This window comes from Oxyura jamaicensis, chromosome Z (assembly GCF_011077185.1).
Source record: "Oxyura jamaicensis isolate SHBP4307 breed ruddy duck chromosome Z, BPBGC_Ojam_1.0, whole genome shotgun sequence".
Taxonomy (NCBI): domain Eukaryota; kingdom Metazoa; phylum Chordata; class Aves; order Anseriformes; family Anatidae; genus Oxyura; species Oxyura jamaicensis.
Window position 1 is genome coordinate 22,965,716 of NC_048926.1, and position 24,564 is coordinate 22,990,279.

General features: G+C 35.6%; 1 protein-coding gene across 6 annotated transcripts in view; it reads left to right on the plus strand.

Annotated features, from left to right (window-relative positions):
- ERBIN (erbb2 interacting protein) overlaps positions 1 to 22,545 on the plus strand; it is a 122,071-nt gene extending 99,526 nt beyond the window's left edge. For 5 of the 6 annotated variants that reach the window (XM_035309244.1, XM_035309245.1, XM_035309247.1 and 2 more), the window contains 9 exons: positions 1,706 to 1,820; positions 3,482 to 3,665; positions 4,482 to 6,006; positions 12,267 to 12,410; positions 13,275 to 13,406; positions 15,078 to 15,287; positions 16,351 to 16,443; positions 17,109 to 17,183; positions 19,314 to 22,545. In XM_035309244.1, coding sequence (XP_035165135.1) covers positions 1,706 to 1,820; positions 3,482 to 3,665; positions 4,482 to 6,006; positions 12,267 to 12,410; positions 13,275 to 13,406; positions 15,078 to 15,287; positions 16,351 to 16,443; positions 17,109 to 17,183; positions 19,314 to 19,421 — 2,586 coding nt within the window. In that variant the 3' untranslated portion in view covers positions 19,422 to 22,545. The remainder of the gene's footprint in view (positions 1 to 1,705; positions 1,821 to 3,481; positions 3,666 to 4,481; positions 6,007 to 12,266; positions 12,411 to 13,274; positions 13,407 to 15,077; positions 15,288 to 16,350; positions 16,444 to 17,108; positions 17,184 to 19,313) is intronic. The other variant, XM_035309248.1, reaches the window with a different exon arrangement.
- The last annotated feature ends 2,019 nt before the right edge of the window (positions 22,546 to 24,564 follow it).

Here is a 24,564-nt window from a genome sequence, read left to right on the forward strand (position 1 = left end):
AACCTTACATGCATGCAAGTTTTTCATTTCAACATTAATTGCACTTGTTATATATTTCACCCAAAGCTGAAGGGCAATGTGATGGAGGCAGCAATGAGGATGTCTGTTCCGATTGCAGAGGAACAGATTTGATTTTTATTTACTTACTTATTTAATGAAGGATGTCACACCATGTTTGCTACTTCTCACTCAGGTTTATTCTCCTCTACTGCAGTCCAAACAACTCACCGGGTTGTTGGTATCATGGAAGCAGTGGTACTCTAGAAGGTTCTACACATTAAATGTTCTGAAACTTTTAAGAAAATATTAACGTTAACAGACTTGTTTTGCTGTCTGTGACATGTTTTGTAGCATTTGTAAGAGGAATTATGCTTACTAGAAAGAAATTTTCACTTTAGGGAAGGGAGGTTTTTTTCCCTTCAAAATACTTCTGAAAACCTGGCAGCAGGATACTGAATCTGTTGCCTGGCTCCTGTTGCAGGCAACCATGTCAGTTAATCTTTTTCATATAGTGCGCTGAGCTCCATCTTATGGTTAGGAACTAGTGATTTCTAGCCTAAATCTATTCAGCATCTATTGTTCTTGAAGTTAAATAACTTCTTGTTCATTTGGAATTCACACACAGTGTAAATTTCAAGATAAAAAAGCAAGCTATACTTCCTTTTTTTTAAAAAAAAATTATACTGTGCAAACTAAAATAAATCTTTCCTCACAGCGTATCTCTCTGTTCCTAAGATCATCTAGTTTGAGCTATTTTCTGCTGAACTGATACCCAGATCATCAGTCTGGGGCATTTGCTGGTTCAGTGGTAACTTAAAGGCAGTCAGCATTGTAGGCAGCTGGAAAAAAGAGTAGAAGCAAACATAATTGATGTGTCTTATCAGGAGCGAACAGGTAAATTCTGTAGTACATTTAAGACCTCAGCTAGAATAGCATGTGCAGTATTGAGTACTGAAATTCAGTGAAGGTGTCAAGCAATTACAGAGTCCAAAGAGAGCAATTAGAAGCATTAGTTATTAAAGATCTAGAGAACTTCTAAGGAAATCTGAAAGTATTGATGTCCTTAAGTTTAAAAAATGTGAAGTTCCTGGGGCAGGAAGCAGGGGAGGGGTTAGGCATTAGCAGCTTTACAACATGTTGAAAGCAACTGCATAGAGAAAAGGAATCATTTGTTATTATTTCCACTGGCAGTGGGGTGGGGGGGGGTGGGGGGTGGGGATGGAAGTTGTAACGCAATAGCATAGATACTTCCCTATCTGTTGCTGGAAATTTAAAGTTTGTATGTGCCACTTCGTGTTAATGTCTATTACCATGTCATTGAATGATGACATCATGACTGTTTCTTTTCTGACTTAAACTCAACCACAGGTTCTTCCAGAGGGGGGAAAAATATTTCATCGGCTTGCTCTGAGCAGGCTCTTGCAACTGAAATTACCCACCGGTGTAATTAGCATTTCCACAGAGTTCATCACTGACAAAGCAAGTCTGTATATATTGCTGCTCTAGTGGAAAATTCAGTGGAAAAAAAGTTATTAAAATCAGTTGACATGCACTACAAAATATACCACACAGTTGCTATGTTATACCTATGTGATGTTGCTTATCTTCCCCTTTATTGTTCAATATGTGACAGTTTAGATAGCATTTACTTAACTTTAAGCTCTTACATTAAATGCACAACAGAAAGCTGTTTTTCCTTTAACAGGAGTCGGAAGAACTGTCCTCTGATGAAGAGATGAAAATGGCAGAAATGAGACCACCACTGATTGAAACCTCCATAAATCAACCAAAAGTGGTAGCTCTTAGCAACAGCAAAAAAGGTGAGATGCTCTAAAAAGCAAATAGTTCTCATAGTTCCTTGACTCAAAATTGCTACTTTTTCTAGTTAAATTAGATGATTTAATTTGTGTGTTAAAAGAAAGATTATCAGTTCCCTAGTTAAGCAATGAAAACGGAAAAGAATTCTGTAGAACCTTATACTTGAGTATATAGTAGAGAAAGCTGTACTGACCTCCTGATTTTTTTTTGTCACCAGTTTAAAAGCAGAGGGAAAAAGGGCTATTTTCTGGCTTGGGGGACTGTTAGCTTGAACACACTCAATATGTTGAAAGAGGATTGCAGAAAATGGTATTTACCTTGGAAATGTTCCATATTTCCTCCCTCTCCCGGGTTTTGTGAGCTTGTTTAAATTTCTCAAAGAAGTTGTGCACTCTTCCTAAGGTTTAAGAATAAACTTCTCTTGTGTCAACACTTTCTCCACTCACTTTACTCTTTGATCTGGGGTGAGAGGAAATAAGAATTATAATTGTTTTTGTTAGCTAAGTTTTATATTACTTCTCTGGAAGATAATTTCAGTCTGGAAAAACGTTTCCTTGAGAGTAAGGAATGACTTAAGATTCAGAGAAAACAAAACTAAGTTAAACAGCAGATTGTATTTTGCTTCATGTGATGTCCTAGTCCAGGAAAAAAAGGCTCTTCTGGCCACTTAATGTAAGAGGGAAAGATTTTGAGGGTGAAGGAAAAGCGCAATGAGGTAGCTGGAAGAGTCTTCTGAGGATTACCTGGAGGTGAAAAAAAAACTGATGTTTATCAGTGTCGTTGTTGGACTTTTATGCCTGGCTAAAGTTAGTCAATCAAAACTTTTCTCATCTCTGGAACTAGAAATTAGATTCACAAAATTTATGCTTTTGGTGTCTATAACTATCTCTTAAAGCAAAAATTTAAATGTATTGATTGGTGTACTTGTTTGCTCATGTCAAAATCATGGCTGGCTTGAAGTCTTGCAGATCAATGATTTTTATATGGATGTGGTATGTAAGTGTGCATACATTATGCAAGAATAAATATGGAAAGGTACAAATAACTCTGATCACTCCTAGGTGATCTGCGAAGCATTGGAATGCATTGGGTTCCAATTGCTCAGAAGAATATTCTTCTTTCCGATGTTTTACGTTCATAAAACTATATACGGTTCTAGTGATCCAGTTCTTTCCAGACGGTTGTAATAAATAGCTATTTAATAATGACACAATGTTCAAAAACAAGAACTGTGTGCTTTCAAAGTTCTGCACATCAAGCAGTGTACTTTGTTTTCATAGTTGCTAATAAACTTACACAACTGAAAACTTTGGAGTCACTGCAAAAATATAAACATCATTTGGTGGATAAGTTTGGGAAATATTACGTAATGTAACACTAGATTATGCCAGGGAAACTTGGAATAAAGCAACAATTTAAATTTCATTAACAGGTGAGGGCTATTTACATTGAACTAAATATTTCAGAAAAATAAGAACTATTGCAGGTAGTCTTCTGTGAATTTATTAAAAAAAGTTTGTGAAGGTGATAGCTTATATATTAGTTTCCAGTAATGTGTCACTAAGAAAAACATACAATTTCTAAACACCTTAACATGAACACTCTGAAGGGCTATTAAACAGATGTATGTATCTATAACTAAATGTTTTTTTTGTTGTTTCAGATGATTCAAAAGATGCTGATTCCTTATCAGATGAAGCTACCCATAATAGCAATCAAAATAACAGCAACTGTTCCTCTCCTTCTCGAATGTCAGATTCTGTTTCCTTAAATACCGATAGTAGCCAAGATATTTCTCTCTGCTCTCCAGACAAAGAAACACATGCTGCTGTTTTATCCAAGATCAGGTTTGCAAAATACTTTATACATCTGAGCAAGTATAATAGCAAAATGTTACTTAATCTTTCATATGCAATTTCCATTCCTTTAATTCATTAATCATTCATTAAATAATCTAATTTGTAATGTTTTAAAATAATGTTGACTAATGAAGTGGTGCTTTTTTTTAAAAAAAAAAAAAGTACAAATTCAAAGACCAATTCTAGTATACAAGTTGTGGTTCCATTTCTTCTTATAAGGTACAAAAATTTAATTCTTGATTTGTGTTATCCCTGCAAAATACTTTTGAGTATATCATGTTAAAAACTCTGTTTTTATTTGTCTAATGTTGAAGATCCATGTGATTACTAACATAATTATTACGTAGCTTTTAGAAAATTTTAATGAAAGGAGTTGAAGCTTACTACTTTTTGTGGGTTTAATTAATTTGTGCCTTTAAAAAGAAAAAAAAGTGCCAATGAAAACGAGACTTCTGTCCAGAATTGTGATGGAACTTGGAAGCACTTTTTTTAAAATTAAATTATTTTCACTTCAAACTTTTTGACATTTTAAGCTGTCTTTAATCATTCCTGTTCATTTTAAGTAACCGTAACATGATCATGTAATGGATGACAGAAAGCCAAGTTGCTGAAGTAAGCCCTCTGTGTAATGTATTTTCATAATGGTAAAGTAGCAAATAATAAATTTGTTTGTATGTTGTTCTTTGTCCTCTATTGTGTACACAGCATGACTGTGATGTACATTATGATTAATTTTTCTAAAATTTCTTGAAGGAATATATTGGTCCTTTGTGTATTTCTTCTAAGAGCTGTCTTTTCTTACAGGCGAGAAGATGAAAATTTGAATAATCTTTTGCAAAATGGAGGTGAATTGAGCATTACAGCAGAAGAAAAAACAAATGTGCAAGAGAAGGTTACAAATCTGTCTGAATATGAACTAAGCCTTGAAGAAAGAATAGGCCTGATAGGAAAAGGTGTTGATCTAAGCACTCCTACAGAAGAGTCTCACAAGTTAGACCAAATAAACATGAATATCAATAAACTAGTTAGTGAAGAGGCAGTGCCAGTTCCTGTAGAAAGGTTAAAACCACAGGAAGTAGCATCAGTGAAGGGCTTTTTGAACAATATTGTAAGAGAAGAAGGTGAGCAGTTGGAAAATGGAAATAAATATCCTATAAATAAAGTAAATGGACATCCTGAGGAAGCAGTACAGTCTCCCAATAAAGAAGAACTAATGAGAAGCACTAGAGCTGATGGTGATTCTTCTGCTGAGCTGTCTATTTCACGGAGCACTGAAGACTTGTCACCACAGAGAAGTGGTCCTGTGATTAAGTCTCACAGCATCACCAGTATGGACCCTGGTGGTCTTAAAATCTATGATATTGTCAATGACAATGGATCTCCCCAGGCAAACTCAGTGGTAAAATCTGCATCTGGTAGTGCAGATGGGAAAAACATAGTCCGAAGTAAATCTGCTACTCTTCTGTACGATCAGCCTTTGCAAGTTTTTCCTGGGTCGTCGTCATCATCTGATTTAGTATCTTCTACAAAAGCTGCCTTCAAGTTTGACTCAAATCACAATCCTGAAGGTGCTAATGTAGTGAGAGGATCAGTGACAGGTGGTGCACAGATGTTTTGCACTCCCCAGTATAATATTCAGTACAGCAGCAGTGCAACAGCAAAAGACACTTTGTGGTCCCAGAAACAAAACACCCAAGTCGAACAAAGCAGCTTACCTCCTTCACGTCTGCTGAGGTCTGACAGCACAGAAACCCCTAGCTATGTAAAGCATTCTGCCAACATGAATTTCTCTAATCATAACAACGTCCGAGCCAGTGCTGCATATAACACTCATCAACGGATGTCTGGGAGACATGTAGATATGTGGGCTGTTCCACCAAATGATAGACTGCTCCCTGGAGCAACCAGACACACTCTTCAAAGACAGAGTAGTGTTTCTTCTACAGCTTCTATAAATGTTGGCGATACTGGACCTTCAAGGCGGGCCCAGATTCCTGAAGGGGATTATTTAACATACAGAGATTTGCATTCAATGGGAAGAGCTCCACCAATAATGTCAGGGCAACAGAGACCTCTTTCTGCCAGGGCATACAGCATTGATGGTCCAAATGTACCCCGACCACAGAGTGCTCGGCCATCAGTGAATGAAATACCAGAAAGAACTATGTCAGTTAGTGACTTTAATTACTCACGGACTAGCCCTTCAAAGAGATCAAATTCAAGGGTTAACTCGGAACACTCTTTATTAGACCCTACAGGAAAAAGTAAAGTCCCTCATGACTGGAGGGAACAGGTGCTGCGACATATTGAGGCTAAAAAGCTAGAAAAGGTAAAATAACTTTTTTAATTTTCTACCTTTCTGTCATCTAGGTATGGAATAAGTTAAACAATATGTTTTGAACTGCTTTTAATTGCCAGTGAAAATATACTTCTGTACTTCTACTAAAAAAGGGTGTTTGTGCTGAATATCTGAGAAACAAATGGTAGTCCGTAAATGAACTTTCCCCTGAAGAAAAGATTTTACATCATACTTGCCAGCTTAGTCCAGTTACTTTAGAATACATTAAATGTCCTCTTGACCTTCTGAAGTACAAGGCCAGCTCTTTTAGGCCAGGTAATTTTTATTGTAGTTATTAGCATTATATTCATATTATACTAAAATATTCATTTACCCTTCTTGATCTTTCTCTTCTGCCTTTGCCCCCTTTTTCTTCACTTCAAAAACAAGGAGAAGAAAATCAGTAAAATCTATTTAAAAGTATAGGCCTGCAGCTTCAGTTGCTGAGGAATTCAAAATCCATAATTAACATACATTTGCCTCCAAGCCAGTTGTCTTTTGAAGCTGGATATTTGACAGATTGTTGAATGAATATTTATTGCTGAGAGATGAGAACACTTAAAAATCTTGTTCATTTCAGGAAATCACAGGAGGTTTTGATATAACTAGACATGATGAACAGGATTCTTCATGTACTTTAAATGCTATCAAAAATTTGAGCTGGTATGTAGAGCTAAACGATTATGTATCTTCAAAGAATTCAGGTAGAGACTGGAAGAGTGTATTCTGCTATGCTGTCCAGCTAAACCAACTATAAAATCACTAAACATTGGGCAGGATACCATTAGCCTGATCCTGTTTCCTTGGAGGGGAAGTGAGTAAAGCAGCCAAAATACATTTTGATTAGACAGTTAGATGGATTTTTTAATTTCTTTTGAAAGAACTTAGTTCATATGTTTGTGATTATCATGCCAAGCATTTCAATATTGTTGATAGATAAATTTATTTAGAGGTGGATGAAAAAAATAATTTTAACTATGTTTTTTTTTCCTCTGGAAATCAAGGTATTTGGAGGATTGGGTTTGGTTTTGCTGAAGTTGCAGAAATCCTAGTGATTGAAAGGGGCTTTTGTTCTTGTTTTCAAAGAGGTCTACACAACTGCTACACCTGTTCTTGTGGTCTAGTTTGAATCACATAGAACACAAAATATTTTAAGGCTTTCATAGTATTGTGCTGTAGCATGGTGGACGCTATGTCCCACAAGGCTGTCACAAACATCACCATGTTTCAATCCTAATTAAAGGTGCATTCTCTCATCTTCCGTTCTCCTGGCTGTATATATCAAGTCTTACATGAAACAATGGAAAAGGAAAAATTTGAGCAATGTTTGAGTGCAAGAAACAGAGCTTCGGTGCACCGCTGACACAATTTGGTTTTAGCTCTTTCTTGTATTGTCTATATTTGACATGTTAGGAATGACGTTTAATGCATGGCTGAAATCCTTTCAGGTACTGTAGCAATGTAGTCACCCTGACTGAAAGGAAATTGGTTCACTGACTTTCCCTTTATATCTGTCCATACTTTCTTTCATGCTTTTTATGTTAACCTTAATTTTTGTTTCCTGCTAGGGGGATATGGAATAGCTGCTATTGGGTTCTTGGCTATGCATCTTATCTAACATATCTTAGCAGTCTGTTTTTTGTGTGCATATTTCTTTTGTCCTGGCCTTGAAGCATTTTAAAGTAGCTCTTACTTAGCAGTCTAAGTTTTTTTTATGAATTTAAAAGTGAATGTGTAATTCTCTACTTCATATTCTTTGGGATATGATTAACTATTAAATTATGAAAAATGCAGATATGATCCTGTATGGCAGCTGGCAAATATGATAATGGGGAAATTCTAAGAATTTACTATATGTTTCTTTCTTCTAAAATGATGGTTTCAGATATTTGTTTCTTCTTAAAAAGTAACTTTTTAATGGGGGTTCTTATTCTATAAACCAGACTGCTGAAGTGTTTTGAAGTAAATAAATAAATAAATCAGTATTTACTTAACAGAACTTGTTTAAGGAACCAGCATTTATTGGAAACTGCTTTGACAAAACTTTCATGGATTTATAATGACATTTCTTTTTTTAAGTGTAAGACATAGCACTGACAAAAACAGGTATGCAAAATGAAGCTTTATGATGAATATTTAATTCATATGTTCTTGCCTGTTGTAAATATACAACAGTATGGGTTATAGATTAACAGTCTTACCTTTGCTATGACTCTTCCAAGTCTATTACTGAATTAGTCACACTTTTAATTTCTATCATGTAGTTCTTGGGAAATGATACGTGTGGTGGTTTTGACTTCTTGAGTTTTTTGTTGTTGTTGTTGCGGTGATGGTGTTCTTTTATTACTATTATTTGGGTTGAAGGGGGGGGGAGGGGAGAAATGAGGCTCCTGAAATAACGTTTTCTTTGGTTTCTATAAAATTTAGTAACTGGAGGGAGGTAGCAGAGGATTAACCTGCTGAAATAAATGTCTTGTTGGGCAAAATTAGAGAAACTGTTTCTTTGTATTTCATAGACCTTTTCACCTGGTGCAGGTGAAAAAAATAATCAAGAGTTTAGTTTGCATGAGAAGAGATATAAGATTGTTTTAAATCCGGTAGAAATGATTAACAGTGGATTCCAGCCAAGTCAACCAGCATCTGTCATTCCTTTGACAGGATGTAAGGGCCCATATTCCAAGGAGCTAAAATTATCCATGTGGTTGCATGGAAGAGAATATAGGTCATAAGACCATTTTTAAGTTGATGTTCTGCATATATTCTGGAGAAACAATTGGCTTATTTTATTGAAAGCGTATTTTATTCGGAGATAAAGGGTTTATTTAAATATCAAGCTGCTCTCTAGTGGCTGGATATATAAGCTGTTGGAAAGTATGCAAAAAATTCCGCCCCTGTCCCACCCTACCTTCCCCCACCCCCAAACCTCTTAAATTTAGTGTACTGGTGAGTTTTTACAGTAACATTTTTCATCATATCTTCTTTTCAAGCATGAATTGCCAATTTATCTACATAATCTGTGATGATAATCACAGAATCATAGAATGGCTCTGGTTGGAAGGGACATTAAAGACCACGCAGTTCCAACCCCCCTGCCATGGGCAGGGACACCTCCCACCAGAGCAGGTTGCCCAAAGCCCCATCCAGCCTGGCCTTGAGCACCTCCAGGGATGGGGCATCCACAGCTTCTCTGGGCAACCTGTGCCAGGGCCTCACCACCCTCTGAGTAAATGCCTCCGGTTCTAATATCTTCCCACCTTTAGTTTAAAACTATTCTCCTTCATCCTTTCATTATCTGCCTGAGTAAAAAGTCCCTTTCCATCTTTTTTATAAGCCCCCTTTAATTAGTGAAAGGCCACAATGAGGTCTTCTTGGAGCCTTTTCTTCTCCAGGCAGAACATCCCTGTCTGTCTGTCTGTCTTCATGGGACAGGTGCTCCACACCTATCATGATAAGCTGTAAATATATATAAATATGTATGTTAAATTAATTATTTTCTAGACTTGTTGAAACTTTTCATTTAGGAACTTAAACTATGATATTGTCTATTTAAAACACTAGAATCCCATTTTTTACTTTGTGGTAGAGGAATTTCTCATCCTTTAATTTCAAAAATAGATATCTTTAGGAGTTACGTGCAAATACCTTTTATATGTCAAGGAAAGTAACTTCAGTAGGCCCCTGCACAAATAAAACTAAGCTCTTAAATGTTCATAAGAACACAGCTTTAACAGTATTTGGGCACTGATAAATTAGAGGAATGCTACCCATTCAGTAGCATTCAGAACCCATTAGTTATAAATTTTGATTTCAGATTTTTTTCTGTTTCTCTGTTTTGAACAGACTACTGAATCACCAATGGCTTAGAATTATGTTTTATGGAGTTTAGTAATCAATAAATAACACTTTCAAAATAAGAAAATTAATGACCATTTTGAAAATAAACAAGGCTTGACCCTGTAAATGTTTGACCAGTACCATTTAAACTGCATGTAATACCCCTTACCAAACTCTTTTACAGGTATATTATTAATGATACATTTTTTGGATCTTCAGAAACCTCGATTTGTGCCCTTTTTCTTCTGCTCTCTCATGACTGAAGCAGGATAGTTTTGTAATGTTTAGGTTCCTCTTTTTAGGATAAGCTGGTACCTTATTAGAATTCTATAAGATTCCAAACCACACTGTTTTCCTCACATGCCCTTATTTGGCAAGGCTTCAAGCATTAATTTCAAGTGTTCCTGAATATGTTGAGCAAACTTTGTCCAATTACATTTAACTATAGGAATTTAGATAGCTGAGGAGGGAATGACAAGTGAAGGGTTTTGAACCTTCAGCTGGCAATTGATTCTAAGTTCTGTTAAAAAAGGGGGGGGGGGGGGGGAAAAAAAAGCTAAAATTGAGGCTTATATTTAAAGTCACAGTTAAGGCTATTCCAAGATAAGCAGAGTGAAGAGTCTTGTTCCCTGAAAATATATGAATATTATTAATTCCTGTTTGATACCAAAAATGTATGGATTATTATGAAATAATAATCCATACATTCAAATGGGAGATTGAGGATATACTTTTTGTAGTATATAGTATTATAGAGCTTGGAACAGTTGCAAAGGTATATGTATTGTGCAAACAAGCCATAAGGAATTTACAAAGAAGGTGTCAGGTGTAAAACTGTGGGGTGTGTAGACAAATGTAGGGAGATCCTTGGAGGCACTAGGGAGTTGAAGAAAACTGGCATCCACATTACTGAGTGTTTGGACTGAATTTCAGAGGAGCAGTAAGTTCACATTTGATGTTTGGTAAAGAGAGACTTTAAGGCCAAACAGTTTTCTCCTCCTAAGAGGGGAGAAATTCTGGAATTTTGTCTGAAAGCTTGAAACATCCATTGGTTATAGAATAGTGGAAGTATAGAAGAGAATAAAGAAAGCTCACTACGTTATTGTGTGAGAGGTTTTTTCAAGAGCCTTGACCAAGAAATATCATATACTGCCAGTAAATACTGTTTTCCAAGGGGGATTCCAATGACTATGCTACCAGAACATCTGAGGAGTATGAATATGCAGAGGCACGAGACTTTGATTATTAACTTGTTTTAGTTTCACAAGATAAAGTAGTATGAAAGCAAATGTCTGCCTCAAGACTACAGACTTCTCAAAATCAGGTTTATATGCATAGTCAACAGACAAACCCCTAAAGCTATTATTTCTTGTAAGAATGATTGCAGTCTTCTAGTTATATACTTTTTTTTAATTGATATTTTTTTATTTTTTTTAATTGAAAAATCAGAAACTTTATAAAAACAAATAACTTTGAATTTGCTCGGTTTTGATTTTTTATGGTGTATCTTGTATTATTGTCATTTCTTTTGTGAGTTAATGTCGCTGTTTTAATATTACTTCATTTGAAAGGTGGGGCATGGGTGATTTTACTTTTCTTCTGTGCTATCTTTTTATTTTATTACGTTCTTGCAACTACAAAAGTCCATGGTAGCAAGACAGTAATGCCCACTGCTTTCTCTCTATTACTCTTGCCAGTACTGTGGAGGTCAGGTTTGCAACATAATGCAGCTCAAGACCAAGCCACTATCACTTCTGCTCTTGGAACTTGTGGCATGCTTGTCGCCCACAGTGGCACAGGGGTATGCTCACAACGTTTCTTGCAGGCCTCTTTTTTCTTTAAATGAGAGTTAGAATATCTTTAAATATTTTGTTCATATTCTTGAATGAAGTGTTATTAGAATGCATTGTAGACATTGACATTATATTGAGCAAAAATGCTCAACAAACTGTCAGGTCTCTGTGTGTATGTAAGTTATTATTTGTACTGTACCAGTAATGGGGAAAACATGAGACAAAATAGTAACAACTGGTAATTAAATGGTTTTCCACAGGTGTATACTTTGATTGTCAGCTATTCTTCCCACAGTGTACTTGATAATGTTGCAAATTGATTGAAACCTTAGGAATTTTGACAAGCTGTGCACCAATGTTTTTTTCCAGACACACGAACATTTGAATGACTTTATTTACATGTAACTCTGCATGTAAACTGTTGATTGCATGCTGATTTACAGTAAATAAAGGTTAAGTAGGACTCACTGAGTTGTGTTTTATACATCACAGTGGTCCTGTTCTTGCATGGTTTTTATCTTGCATGACAATGGAATATGTCTGTATTAGTCTATGTATAACATGTCTTGTGGTTTATGCATGCTGCACTAATCTCTGTGTTAAATCTGTCCCCTCTTTATTCAGAGCATGCTGTCTAGGTCCTTTAATTCCAATTATGCTGCAGTTAGCAGCTTTCACTATGGCAGCTCTAGGGATCTGCATGGCAGCCAGGGTAGTGTTGCCTTGAGTGTTGCAGACGGAAGAGGTTCTGGTGTGCACGTTGTTCGAGTGAGTACCTACAGGAGGCTATTGCAATTTATAGAGGGGGAAAGAATAAAATGTGAGAGGTGCCCTTTAAATTGATAGTTATCCTTCTAGTGATGAACAGTGCTTTCAACGAAAAATACGATTTGTGCTGGATTTTTAATAGGTGTTAAAATACTTTGTTTTTACTTCATATGCCTTAACCTTATTGTAAGGTTTTTCAGATTAATGTTGTGAGGTTGAGTTTCCTAGTTATTTTTTGTTTATTATTGAATATAAAAATGTCTGGTTTTGCTGTACATGTTGTGAACCAGAGATTACCACTCTGACTTTGACCTATGTTGAAAGTGATTGAACAAAATGTTGTTATGCTGCCTTTTTTTTTTTTTTTTTTTTTTTAAACCAAACAAATTATATAAACTGTATTGCAAGATACTTTAGACATTCAAGAAAATGAGTACTTTGGTTTGTAAGAAAATGAGAGGAAACAACTCCTTAACTCTGAGCGTCTTGAATGATCCTTAACTCTGAGCATCTTGAATGATGCTATGGTACCAATAGTGAGCTGAATAAAGTCACCAGAAAACTTTTAACTATGTAAGTCCTTGAATAAGCCATCTTCACTATTTGTTGACTTTTCTTAATGTGCTGGTGATCAGACACCCCTGCAGTTGCTGTTTTTTGTAAATATCCAGCAATATCTTCTGGGTATGGTATTTTACCTAGTAAGATTTATATTTTGTACATAAACACAAAGAACATGCTATTTTTTTTTTAAAGATTAAGAATAATAAAACCCTTAAAATGTTTTGGTTTTGGCATCTTATGAGAACTTTTTATTTGTTTGAATAATATGAAGACATTCACACTGTTGCATTCTGTTTAAAGTATCCGCAGGCTTCAACTCCAGGAGACCAATGTCAAGATGAGGTGTTCATTTCAGGAAAGCAGAATTATTCGTCTGCCACACTTAGTCTCAAAGATGTTCCTCCAGACAGCCTGAAGAAAGTAGCTGTGCAGGTAATTATCTACATGATATCATGGATAGCATATATTTATTATTGTTTGTATAAACATATGCTGAGATAGCAGTTGTAACTGGGGCTTCTTTAAAACATAAAACAGGATAAAACCCAGGTATTGAGTAGAATAAGAAAAATAGCATCCTGGTTTTGGAAAACAAAGGTTTTAACTATATGAAGGGAGTTAGTTTTTATTTTCTTTCATTGAGGGCATAGAAAGAAAAAATGTGCAGAAAAAGAAGTAATTGCAAGTGGAAATTTGAATATGGCACATGATTTCAGGGAAGCAGATTGAAGCTGATTAAACCATTTAAAGAACAAGCTTGAAATCTGTTGTCATGAAATTGCAGTGGTAAACAAGAATTCATAGAAGGCATTTTGTATTCATGTCAAAAGACCATCTATATGGGCAGGATTTAGTGCAGTGAAACTAAGTTGGTATGTGTAACTTGTGAAGCAGCAATGGACTTTTTATAATCTGTGTTCTCGGTTGCATTTCTGTAGACATTAGATATTGGGAATTAGAGTCATTATTGATATATGTTGCATCTGTAAAGTCTCTACCTCTGCTAATGCAACAAAAATAGTTTTCCCATCATGCTTTAGATTTTCAGGAAAGACAGTAGAAAATCTTGTAAATTGAATATGTCTGACCTGTAGATAACCTAAGATATGCACACACATGCATACCCATTTCTCAGAATCACTTTGACAAAGAAACTCTTCTTAACAGAATAGGTTCTCTGTCCATTCACCTAGTATGGTTAAAGGTTGAAATTTGCATGCTTCAGTTATAATTCTGAGAAACAGAGTATCTTAGTATCCTTGTGTCCTCTAACTAGTGGGATAACTGTCGTAGGCAGAAAAATATGTAACTCGAGACTGTGGCATTTCTGGAGTGTGGGAATCCTACAGAAGGATGACTGACTAGGCTTCGTAAGAGTGGGAAGAAAGAAAAGGCTTCCCATCTCAACATGGAGCTGCAGAGCCCCCTGTAGCTCCGGAGCTTCAGTAAGAAATGTGACCAACATCATCCTTAGTGAAATGGTTTGAATGAACCGCATGTTTTTACAGTTGAGTACGTTACAGCCATGATTATACCTATCAAATCAGTAACAGATGGTTTAAGAAAAGAATAACATGTATTGGAAATACCATCATTGCAGCTTTGATGTTAAAATCTTGAGCTTATATGTGAATTTGTTTGGAAGGTTTTTGAGTGAAGTGGTCACCAAAAGATGCTCAGAGAGCAGGTAACTTCCATATGGTAGTTGTGTGGTTTTTTTTATTATTATTTTGTGTATCTACTGGGAATTGTTGTGGAAATTTTACGCAATAAAAGTGCAATCTACAAGAAGATCAACCAAGTGACAATACTGTCAATTATACTGCCAGAAAAGAATAGTCTAGGTAACTCAGTGAAAAAAGTGTTTATCTAGTCTGCTTTAGTAGATTACCACAGATACTAAGTTTTTGTTTTTAAAACTTATTCTCATGGTGTCAGAGCAGATGACTCAAGAAAACTGAGTGCAGTTGTACATGATTCAGTAGTTTTAGTAATGTTACTAAAATTAAAAGCAGACTTGAGAAATATTGATATAATTAAGGAAGAATTGAGGATTGTTACTTACAGAATGTATGACATTAAGAGTGTTCATGTTTTATTCAGATACCTTTGACAAATGGACAAATGTGCCAGCCTCAAAGACCTCAGGCAAACTACAGCCAAGTCCATCATCTCCCTCCTCAGTCATCAGTTGCAAGACATCCATCTAGAGAACAGTTAATTGATTACTTGATGTTGAAAGTTGCCCACCAACCTCCCTATGCCCAGTCCCAGTGTTCTCCCAGACAAAGCCATGAATTGGTAAAGCAAGAGGTAAGAGCGAAATCTAATTTGGATGCATGACATCTGTCTAGTATAAAGAAAAAGGTGGTAGATTTTTAACAGAATGGACCAGCAACTTACACTTGCATCTTGTTACTGAGATAGAAATTTACTTCTTGACTACATTTATTGATCACCAACTCATTATTTATGAGTAACTGAAAATCTCAAAGTACCAGTACAACTAGTAGGTTGTAGCTATTCACTGCTCTCTGTAATGGTTCAAAAATCTGCAAATGTAAAAGTATGCAACTGTAAGTAAAAGTCAGGATTAAAAAAAAAAAAAGTGTGACCATCTGATGCATGCTTGATAATAATATAATAATTAGTTTAATAATTAGTTTTATTTATGTTAGACATAAGAAAGGGTAAGAATGTGTAAGAAATTCTCATAACCATTTGTTAAAATCTCATAACCAATTATTTGTTTGAACCAATATTTCTTGCGTTGTGGGCAACCTTCTTTCTGCTCTTGGACATAAGATGTTTCCTTTGTAGTCTTCTGTTATTTGAGAAAATACTGAGAGCTTTTCTTTCTGTCTTTCTTTGCTAGAATGAGTTTGTCCACTTTTTGTGTAAAATTATGTTTTCTAATCAACTCTTCTGGCAAGAGAAAGGATAGACATTGTTGGTTATGTAGAACTGAGAATGAAAGTAGGAGATAGGTTTAATTTAAAATTCAGCTAGAAGTAGCAAAGAAATAGGAAGAGCAAATTATTCCATATGAATGTGTGCATTTGCTTGGGTCATTAAATTCATTTACATAATATCTAAATATCTCTGAATTTGAAATCTACATAGATTACTATGGTTATAATAGCAGTGGTATTAGGGTAAAACTTCTACAATGATATAACATGCCATTGTGTTGAAATCTTGATTTGAATTAATATTATGAGATACAATACTGTATCACAAATTGTGATAAATGCTTTTGAGTTTTTTTCTTTTTAAAAGCTTTTGTTCATCTAAATTCCATAGTAATAAATTAATGACAGTAGAATTGAATGGAAATTTTCAGCTCCTTCTTCTAACTTTGCTTGTAACTACTTAGATTCGAGTGAGGATTGACAAGGATCCTGAACTTGGATTTAGTATATCAGGAGGAGTTGGTGGTAGAGGGAATCCATTCAGACCTGAAGATGATGTGAGTATTTTATAGTTATGTATCTTAAAATCATTCTGATTAGCAAATGTTTCCAATGTTTACCAAAGGAAATTAAAATATATATATTGATGTATATCCTCCATATATATCTATATCTATCTATATATCTATCTATCTATCTATATATATATATCTATCTCCTCCAAATACAAATCACTCCAGGACTTGGTGGGAGAAAAGTGAGAAAAAGTTATTTATGAGAAATAAAGATAGTGGGTGACCACTGTGTAGCCACATGGCAACATGGATTGTTCTGACTGAATGTTTCTTACAGTGTTCCAGATATCAGTCCACAGATTTGAGCTAATGAATCACGGAGTTTACACTTAGGAAGTCTCTGAAAAGAGAATATGATTTAGCCTACAGCATTATTTCCAGTGGTTGATAATTTGTCTTGACATGCACATCTGCCAAATTAAACAAAGGCTTGACTTACACATCAGGCAGATCAGAATTTGCCCTTCAGTACTCCTTTAAAGGCAGTTTTCCTTTTCTGATGTTAAACCCAGGACAGCAGCCTATAAAATAGTATTGCATTCTCTTCTATTTAGGATGGAAAATTGAAATGATGTTTTGAATTACACCTGTACACTGTACTTTATGAAATAAATTTTCAAAAATGTTTTACGCCTCTGTTTTTCAAGGGTATCTTTGTAACCAGAGTACAACCAGAAGGACCAGCATCTATGTTGCTGCAGCCTGGGGATAAAATAATTCAGGTACTGTATAATATCAGTTGATTTTTAATTTGCTTCTTTTCTAAGAGTAGAATGGTTAATTTTTGTGTAGATTGACAGTATCTTTCCAGAAGCATATCAGTATTCTGTAATGATCCTTTTTTCTCCCACCTCACATTACGATAAGTGGTACAGGCTGAAGCATTAATCAGTTGGATTATTTTTCAAATTCTGAACTTTTTTTTTTGATAATTGTCCTCATGGACTGTAATAATAGGTTATTCAATATGGAATGTGAGTGAGTTCATTTGGCTTTAGCATCATTCAGGTATTTGATTTGTAGTCATTCATTTGCGATATTCTGAATAATAAGTTGTCTGAACACTAGCAGTAGCTCCTTATGCCCTCCTTTCCCCAGCTGCATACATCTGTTGCATCCTGCCCCTGCTGCCCCCAGTCTGCAGTTCCTGCCAGCCTTTGCTTCCTCTCCCCGAGCTGACGGGGGTTGGACAAGTGCAAGCACTGGCAGAAGCCGCTTCCTTGATGATTGATACCTGACTGCTCACAGCACATACCTGAAACTGCCCCATCTGCCACAAGAGAGCCCTGAATAGCTTCTTTCAAGAGCCGTGGCTTCTGGACTGCAGCTGTGTAGCTTTTTCAATAGGAATTTAGTACCTTTCTGACCACTTCTGTATCAGATTTGTATGAAATTGTCTAATGACCTTGCAGGTTATTTGTGGAAGGGTCAAGGAAGTAGATAATGGGATTATATAAGCCTTACTGTTGTAACGAAACAGGGTAACAGGACACTTCAGCTGTGCTAGTCTTCTGATTAAAAACAAAAATAGTTTTACTGCTGCACACACTACAAGTTTGAGAGTGTTTATAGAGATATTCTAAATGACCAGTGTCTAGATAACTGTGTGCAAGTCTTAAGATAGTGTTGCATACTAGGTTAGGACATCCTGTACAGATGATGGCTTGGAATGGTTATTGCTCTTACTGCTCTCTGAACTGTCTATACGCTAAACTTCCTTTTCAGCTCTAGACAGATTTAAAAATTACTGCCTTTATAACAAAGAGTCCAGCTGGTAGCAACAGAAGGTGTTAGATAATGGGATGAGCTTGCACAGCTCCAAAATGAGTAGCTAAGGCTCATGATTGGCCTTAGCTGGCACCTCTGTCATCTCTCTGGTGACACCATGGCTGGCCTCTCTGTCACCGTGTAAGGGGCAGCACCTCTGGGAGAAAGGTGGGATGCACAGCTGGCAGCAGCAGTAGTTAAAACTGGACAAGTTGAACTGTCATTCGGCAAGATTTTACTTCACAGACTGAATATGAATTTGCAGCAGTACACCCTGAGAAGTTGAACCATAGCCATGTTTTCCCTCTTTTCTGTGGGCTGCTTAGGCCTGCCTGTGTTTGCCAAGCCAAGCCTGTCTTAGGAATGACAAAGGTACTTAGTCATAGGAAAATTGCAGCTGGGGGTGATCTCAGGAGGTCTCAAGCACAACATCCTGTTGAAAACAGTCAGCTCAGAGATTGGAATGTGTTATGTGGGGATTTATCCAGTCAGGTCCTGAAAAACATCCACGGGTAGAGACTGTATAACTTCACAGAGCAACTTGACTGACTGCTGGACTCTGCTCAGAACAGGAAAAAAAAGTCCGCTGCATCCAGTCTGAACTGCAAGCAAGGGGAATAAAATCCTAAAAGGGCCTAAAATGCCGTTAATGCTTTTGTTAAAGGCTTCAGTACTTCTTTATTTATCACAAATGCCATTTCTAGTGTTTAAACTGAGATGTACCATCCACTCTTCATTTGCTTTTTTTAGCACAGCTATATCCAGACTGAAGAATTAGACAGATGCCTGCTGCTAATGGTTTTAAGTTATTTTATTATTATTATTTTTTTTTTCTTTTGGTTATGTGCAAATATATTCAGTATCTTTGGGGCAAAATTCTTCCAAGGCTAACACAAGTGTTTAAGTCCTTGTAGTTTACACCTAAATGTTCTACTGGCATCAGCAATGTAATCTGAGAATCAGCAGTGTTTTATTGTATGTATTCATATAAGATTTCTTTTTTTTATTTAAAACTTAGTTCAAGCTTAAGTAAACTAACATGAAATATGAGATTGCCATTCTTAATTCTAAATATTTCTTTTTAGGCTAATGGATACAGCTTCATAAATATTGATCATGGACAAGCAGTATCTTTGCTAAAGACTTTTCAGAATGCGGTGGAACTCATCATTGTGCGAGAAGTTTCTTCATAAATACTGTGGATAGTGGGGAAAAAGCCAGCAGGATTCATTGAAGGACTTACGGAAACTGAATATTTTGCCTATTTTTATATGTGAAAGGAACTTGAAAAGAATTATGATCAAAACTTGTACAGGAAATGAAATACTGAACTTGTGGTCAAAGGGGAATAAACCACTGTATAGAACATACAGGAAATCATTTTGGAAATGCGTATGCTGAAAAAACTTGTTTTTAAGCATTATAGCAATCTAAGGATCACTCCTCCAAGAACAAACCTGTGTTGTTGTTTTGTACAGATGGTAGGTTTATTTTTGGATAATTCATACACATTACTAAACTTTGTGCAAGGCTTTGAGAAGCCTAGGTTGTAGCCAATGGACAGATGGCAGGGCTGTCTGTCCTGTAGCTGTTTATTGCCTTTATTTTTATTCACCAGATATTAATGTGTTTTGCTGAAACCACTTCTGTAGATATGAACAGGGGATATGAAATGTTGGCTTTGATATGTGCACATTGTATAGATGAATGGGTAGATGGAAGGTGGTGCTGTTTGGACAGAATAAAGGTCAGGTAAAACTACTATCTGCTATCTAAATCTGGAATCAAGAAAGAAGTAAAAGTGTTTAGTTCTGGAATGTACGTCTACCAATAGAAAATGCAATATAAGATTATGGTGTTTTTTAGGAAGACTGTAATTACAAATTTGTGGTATTCTACAGGATTTGTTCCTTATGTAGTCATTGAATATTCATTTGCCACGTGTGATTCATGTTTAGTTGGGTTTTCTTGAATACACATTTTTTTTCAACTGTGCTGTGGAAATGTGCCCAGAGGTTTTTCTGTGCTGTTGAAATCCCCAGTTTTGTGCAAATGGTGATACTTTTATCTTTATAAAAAGTACTCCATTTTAACCTTACAGATTTTTAAAATGAAACCGAAATGGCCAGTTTTTAAGGTTGTTGCCTGTAATATACATTTGAACACACACAAAGTGAATGATGCAGGAAGGGTTATGAAAGTCATCTTGATTTAGTTTGGCCTTTCCATTGCCTTGTTAATCAAAAAGGAAACCATACACATGGCGCTAGGTAACCAAAGCAAGTTTGTGAAACTTTGAACAGTGATGGAGAATTGCTGTGGTGAGATGAGAGCCAAGGGAGGGTGTACTTACAACCCACCAGTTCGTAATGATGTTTCTTAAAGGGCTGTTCCTACAGGTAACATTAAATGTGAACTAGACACTTCAGAGTCATTAAAGGGTTTCTAACTATATTAATGTAATAGTGATTTACCACAGGCTGCCTTTGTTCCTTATTACTGTATAAAATATTCAATTATGCTTGTATTAATTTTGTTTACCAGAAACATTAACTTTATTTTTCTTTCTCCTTTGTAATTGAATTAAGACTGCATAATCTGCAGTGATAATTAATACACGGTTGTTATGGACCAGGGAAAAGTGCCATAGAAGACCAGTAACTGTTTTTAATCAGGGCTAAAGATTAGCCTGTCATTGGAGCAATATTCAATTATTGCAGTTCATTTCTATTTGCATATAAGTTGGTAGTTTGAAACAGATATAAGTTACTTCTTTCCACCCATGTGTACAAAAGTAAATTCTTTTAATAAAGCTAGCAAAAACACCTGCCTCCTTTAGTTTTGGGGAAAAGAGCTGAAAGAGAGGAAATAATTAGCTAGCAGAAATAGGCAGTACTTCTTAAATAAGTGAACTCAAATATTATTGCACTTCTTTCAAAGATGTTAACTATTGCTTATTGTACTGTGTATAGTTCTAATAATTTTAATTGAAACCCTTTAACAACTCTTTGTATATTTTAATTCTTTTTAGTTGATTTTCAGTAATATTTACATAGAAAATAATTTTTTTGATATATTAGCAGAAATGTGCTGTATTTTGATAAAAATTCACTTATTTTCTGTGTGCTGTTAATCTTTAAAGAAAAGAATGAGAAACATAGCTATATAATGGCAGGCTTCAGCGTTCCCTTTCTGAGATGTGTTTTGTTGTTGTTTATTTTTTTATTGAAAAAGGAAAATGTTCACATCACATGTTCATTACTTTGAATCATGTTATTTTTATCACACACTGCCTTTTAAAGGGAATGCATACAGACAAGTCCTAAATTAACTTGGTCTTCTACATAACCTGTATCTTTAGGAAGGGAAAGTACAAAAAGCAGAACTGATTCTTTACTGATCTTGTGTACATTGTGACTTTGTATACGTTTTACAGTACATTTGAGTATATCACTGAAGAATTGTACCGTGTTGTATTTTGCTTTAATGTTAACAGAGTTTTAAACTATATTATGTCACTTAATTTTCAGATTTACGTATCACATGACAATTCTACCAGGAAGTGTTTCGCTATGGTAGAACTGTAGTAATGGGGATTTATAGCAAGAAGTTTAGTACTTCTTGTGGAAACAGTTGGCCAAAGCTTGTCTTTGTTAAATTAGCAAATTAACCGTGAAATAAAACATGAATTATACTGATTTTACTCAGTAAACTTTGGAGTTTTTAATGGATTGATATGTGTTTGTTCCTTCTGTGTCTGTGCGTAAAGGTAATACATGTCAAGCTAGATGACGTTGCAGAAAGATGTCTCCTGAACTAGTCCAGCCAGGATTCAGCAGAAGTGACAATATCAGCACTTTTCATTTTGAATGCATCTTAAACTACATTTTGAATAGGAAAAAAAAAATCCAACAACAGCAGCAGTCACTCAGCATGGCAGTGAGTTGATGCAAACTGTTAATTCTTTCTATTCTGAATAGTTCATTAAAGAATCAGTTCAACTGATGTAATGAAAAGATGAAGTCTCCCACATATTTATTATGTAAATATTTTTGAGTTACATTTTTGGACTGGAGTTTAAAAAATGTGTATATACTTGAAAGCATTCTATGAACACAAACATAGCAATAAGCAACACAGAATCAAACCTTTATCATTTGGGGATTTTTGTTTGTTTGTTTAGAAATTTTCCCTTGTCAACAGCTATGAAATGTTTTTATCGATCGGCATTTATTCAACATTCCAAATTTTTGTATATAATTAGACTGTTTCTGAGGTAACACATGGAGAATAGATAATAAACTAATGCTCTTTAAAGCTGTGCGTAATTGATTTATTTAACTTTTAGGAAATTCTCCATGACACAAGTTTATTCTTCTGTAGTTTCTGTAGACCCTAATCCTCTATCAATATCCATTAATGCTCCATGCATCTCAGTGCGGCAGGAGTCTGCTCAAATTGATTTAATTGCAAGACTAGATTATTCACAAACAAAAAACAAACAAAACTAACCCCTATCTGAATAAAGTAGTCTTGCAGTGAAATCAACCATGTTAGCCATTGGCTCCTCTTCTAAAGAGAAGAGTAGTCTTTTTATGTCTGATGTAAATGAATGAGTTTCAATAGCAAAGAGGGTTGACTAAGTCAAGAAGCAGGGTTTAAATAAGTCACTTTGGAGTGCTCTAGCAAGATGTACGAGGGCTATTGAGTAAAGAAAAGGAAAAGTTTATCACAAAACTTCACAGGAGAGGCAAATGCAGGTTACAACCAGGCAACCATTTTTCTTGGAAACTACCTAACAATGCAATAACACAGATTTGTCTTTTTCTTTTTTTTTTTTTTTTCCTATATGTGGAACTGGCATACGAATCTCATCTTGACTTTTCCTACTTTCTCTACAGAGAAAACAGACTCTAGCTGTAGCATGTTACAGCCCTGATGGTTACAACAATGTTGGGCCCCTCTGAATTTAAACTTTTCTGCATTTGTTGCCTGCTTGGAATTTGGTTATTTTCCCCCTTAATTTTGTCCTTGTGGGCACTCCTCTGGAGAATTTTGTTGTCTTTTCTGTGTTTTATGCATCAGACTTCAAATTTATTCTTTTCCATTTCACAGGTATTACTTGTTAGTATGCCTAGTTCCTGTGCAACTCAGCCTTTGGACTCCTATTTGATTTCACAACTGAAAAGTTTACTTTTTCATCAGCCATGTGAATGCTGCATCATGCATGAGAATGCTGGATCCATCCTATCAATGTATATAAATACCTGAAGGGAAGTTGTCCAAAGAAGTTGTGGAGTCTTTTCCTTGGAGACCTTCAAAAGCTGCCTGGACATTGTCCTGGGCAACCTGCTCTGGGTGTCCCTGCTTGAGCAGGAGAATTGGTCCAGGTAACCTCCAGAGGTTCCTGCCAACTTCGATTATTCTGTGATGCTCTAACATCTTTTGTATGTTCTCATTCCTGTTGAGAAATTTTAAGAGTACGTTCTTATTTGTCAGGAGTGAAGGAACCAAATATGCCATTCCATGAACGTATCAGTGCATACCCATCACAGCAGAGATCATTTAGGAAGTTCTTTATTTGTCCATATAATTTAAAAGTTCCTTATTTTATGACAGTTTCCTTAAATAGTTAATGTTGGTGTTTCACTAACCAGAGTGCTCTACGGTGTACAAAAGTGCTACTTCATCAAACTGATAAAAGCACTTTATATTGACAAGGCAGTTGCTTCTAGGCTTGGGAGCCCACTGTTTTTAATTCACATTCCTATTCATCCTTAACAAGTAAACAATAAAATATGTGATTTAATTTTCTGTGACATTAATCCATCTGATTCTTCTTACAATTTAGAAGATTTGTGACTACAGAAAACTAATGATGACTGTTGGAAGGAACAGGAAGTTTTTATAATGATGAGCTAAGAAAAAAAGCCACTGGAAATTGACAAAAATTAATTTCATAGCACATTTCACATCATATCCCTGTAGTTTGTTTTTGAAATTAAGCCTTCTACAGGTACTATGTTACTCAGTAAGTGGGGCTTTCAGGTTACACCAGGCATGTACACACCCAGTCTCTGCACAGACTTATGTTCAAACAGTGAAAAGATTTTTGATTTTTAGACTTGACACATTTTTAAAAGTGATGGCTCAAGATGATGTAATTACTTGACTGTGTGTATTTGAGTGATACTACATTCACCACCACCTGTCCCAACTCTCCAAGCAGACAATGATCCTCAAAGAGGTTTCCATGGTCATGGAAACAAACCCCCTGTTGCTGACAGTTCTGTAACAATTTGTTGTATTGCAGAGGAGGATTCCTCCTCCTCCTCT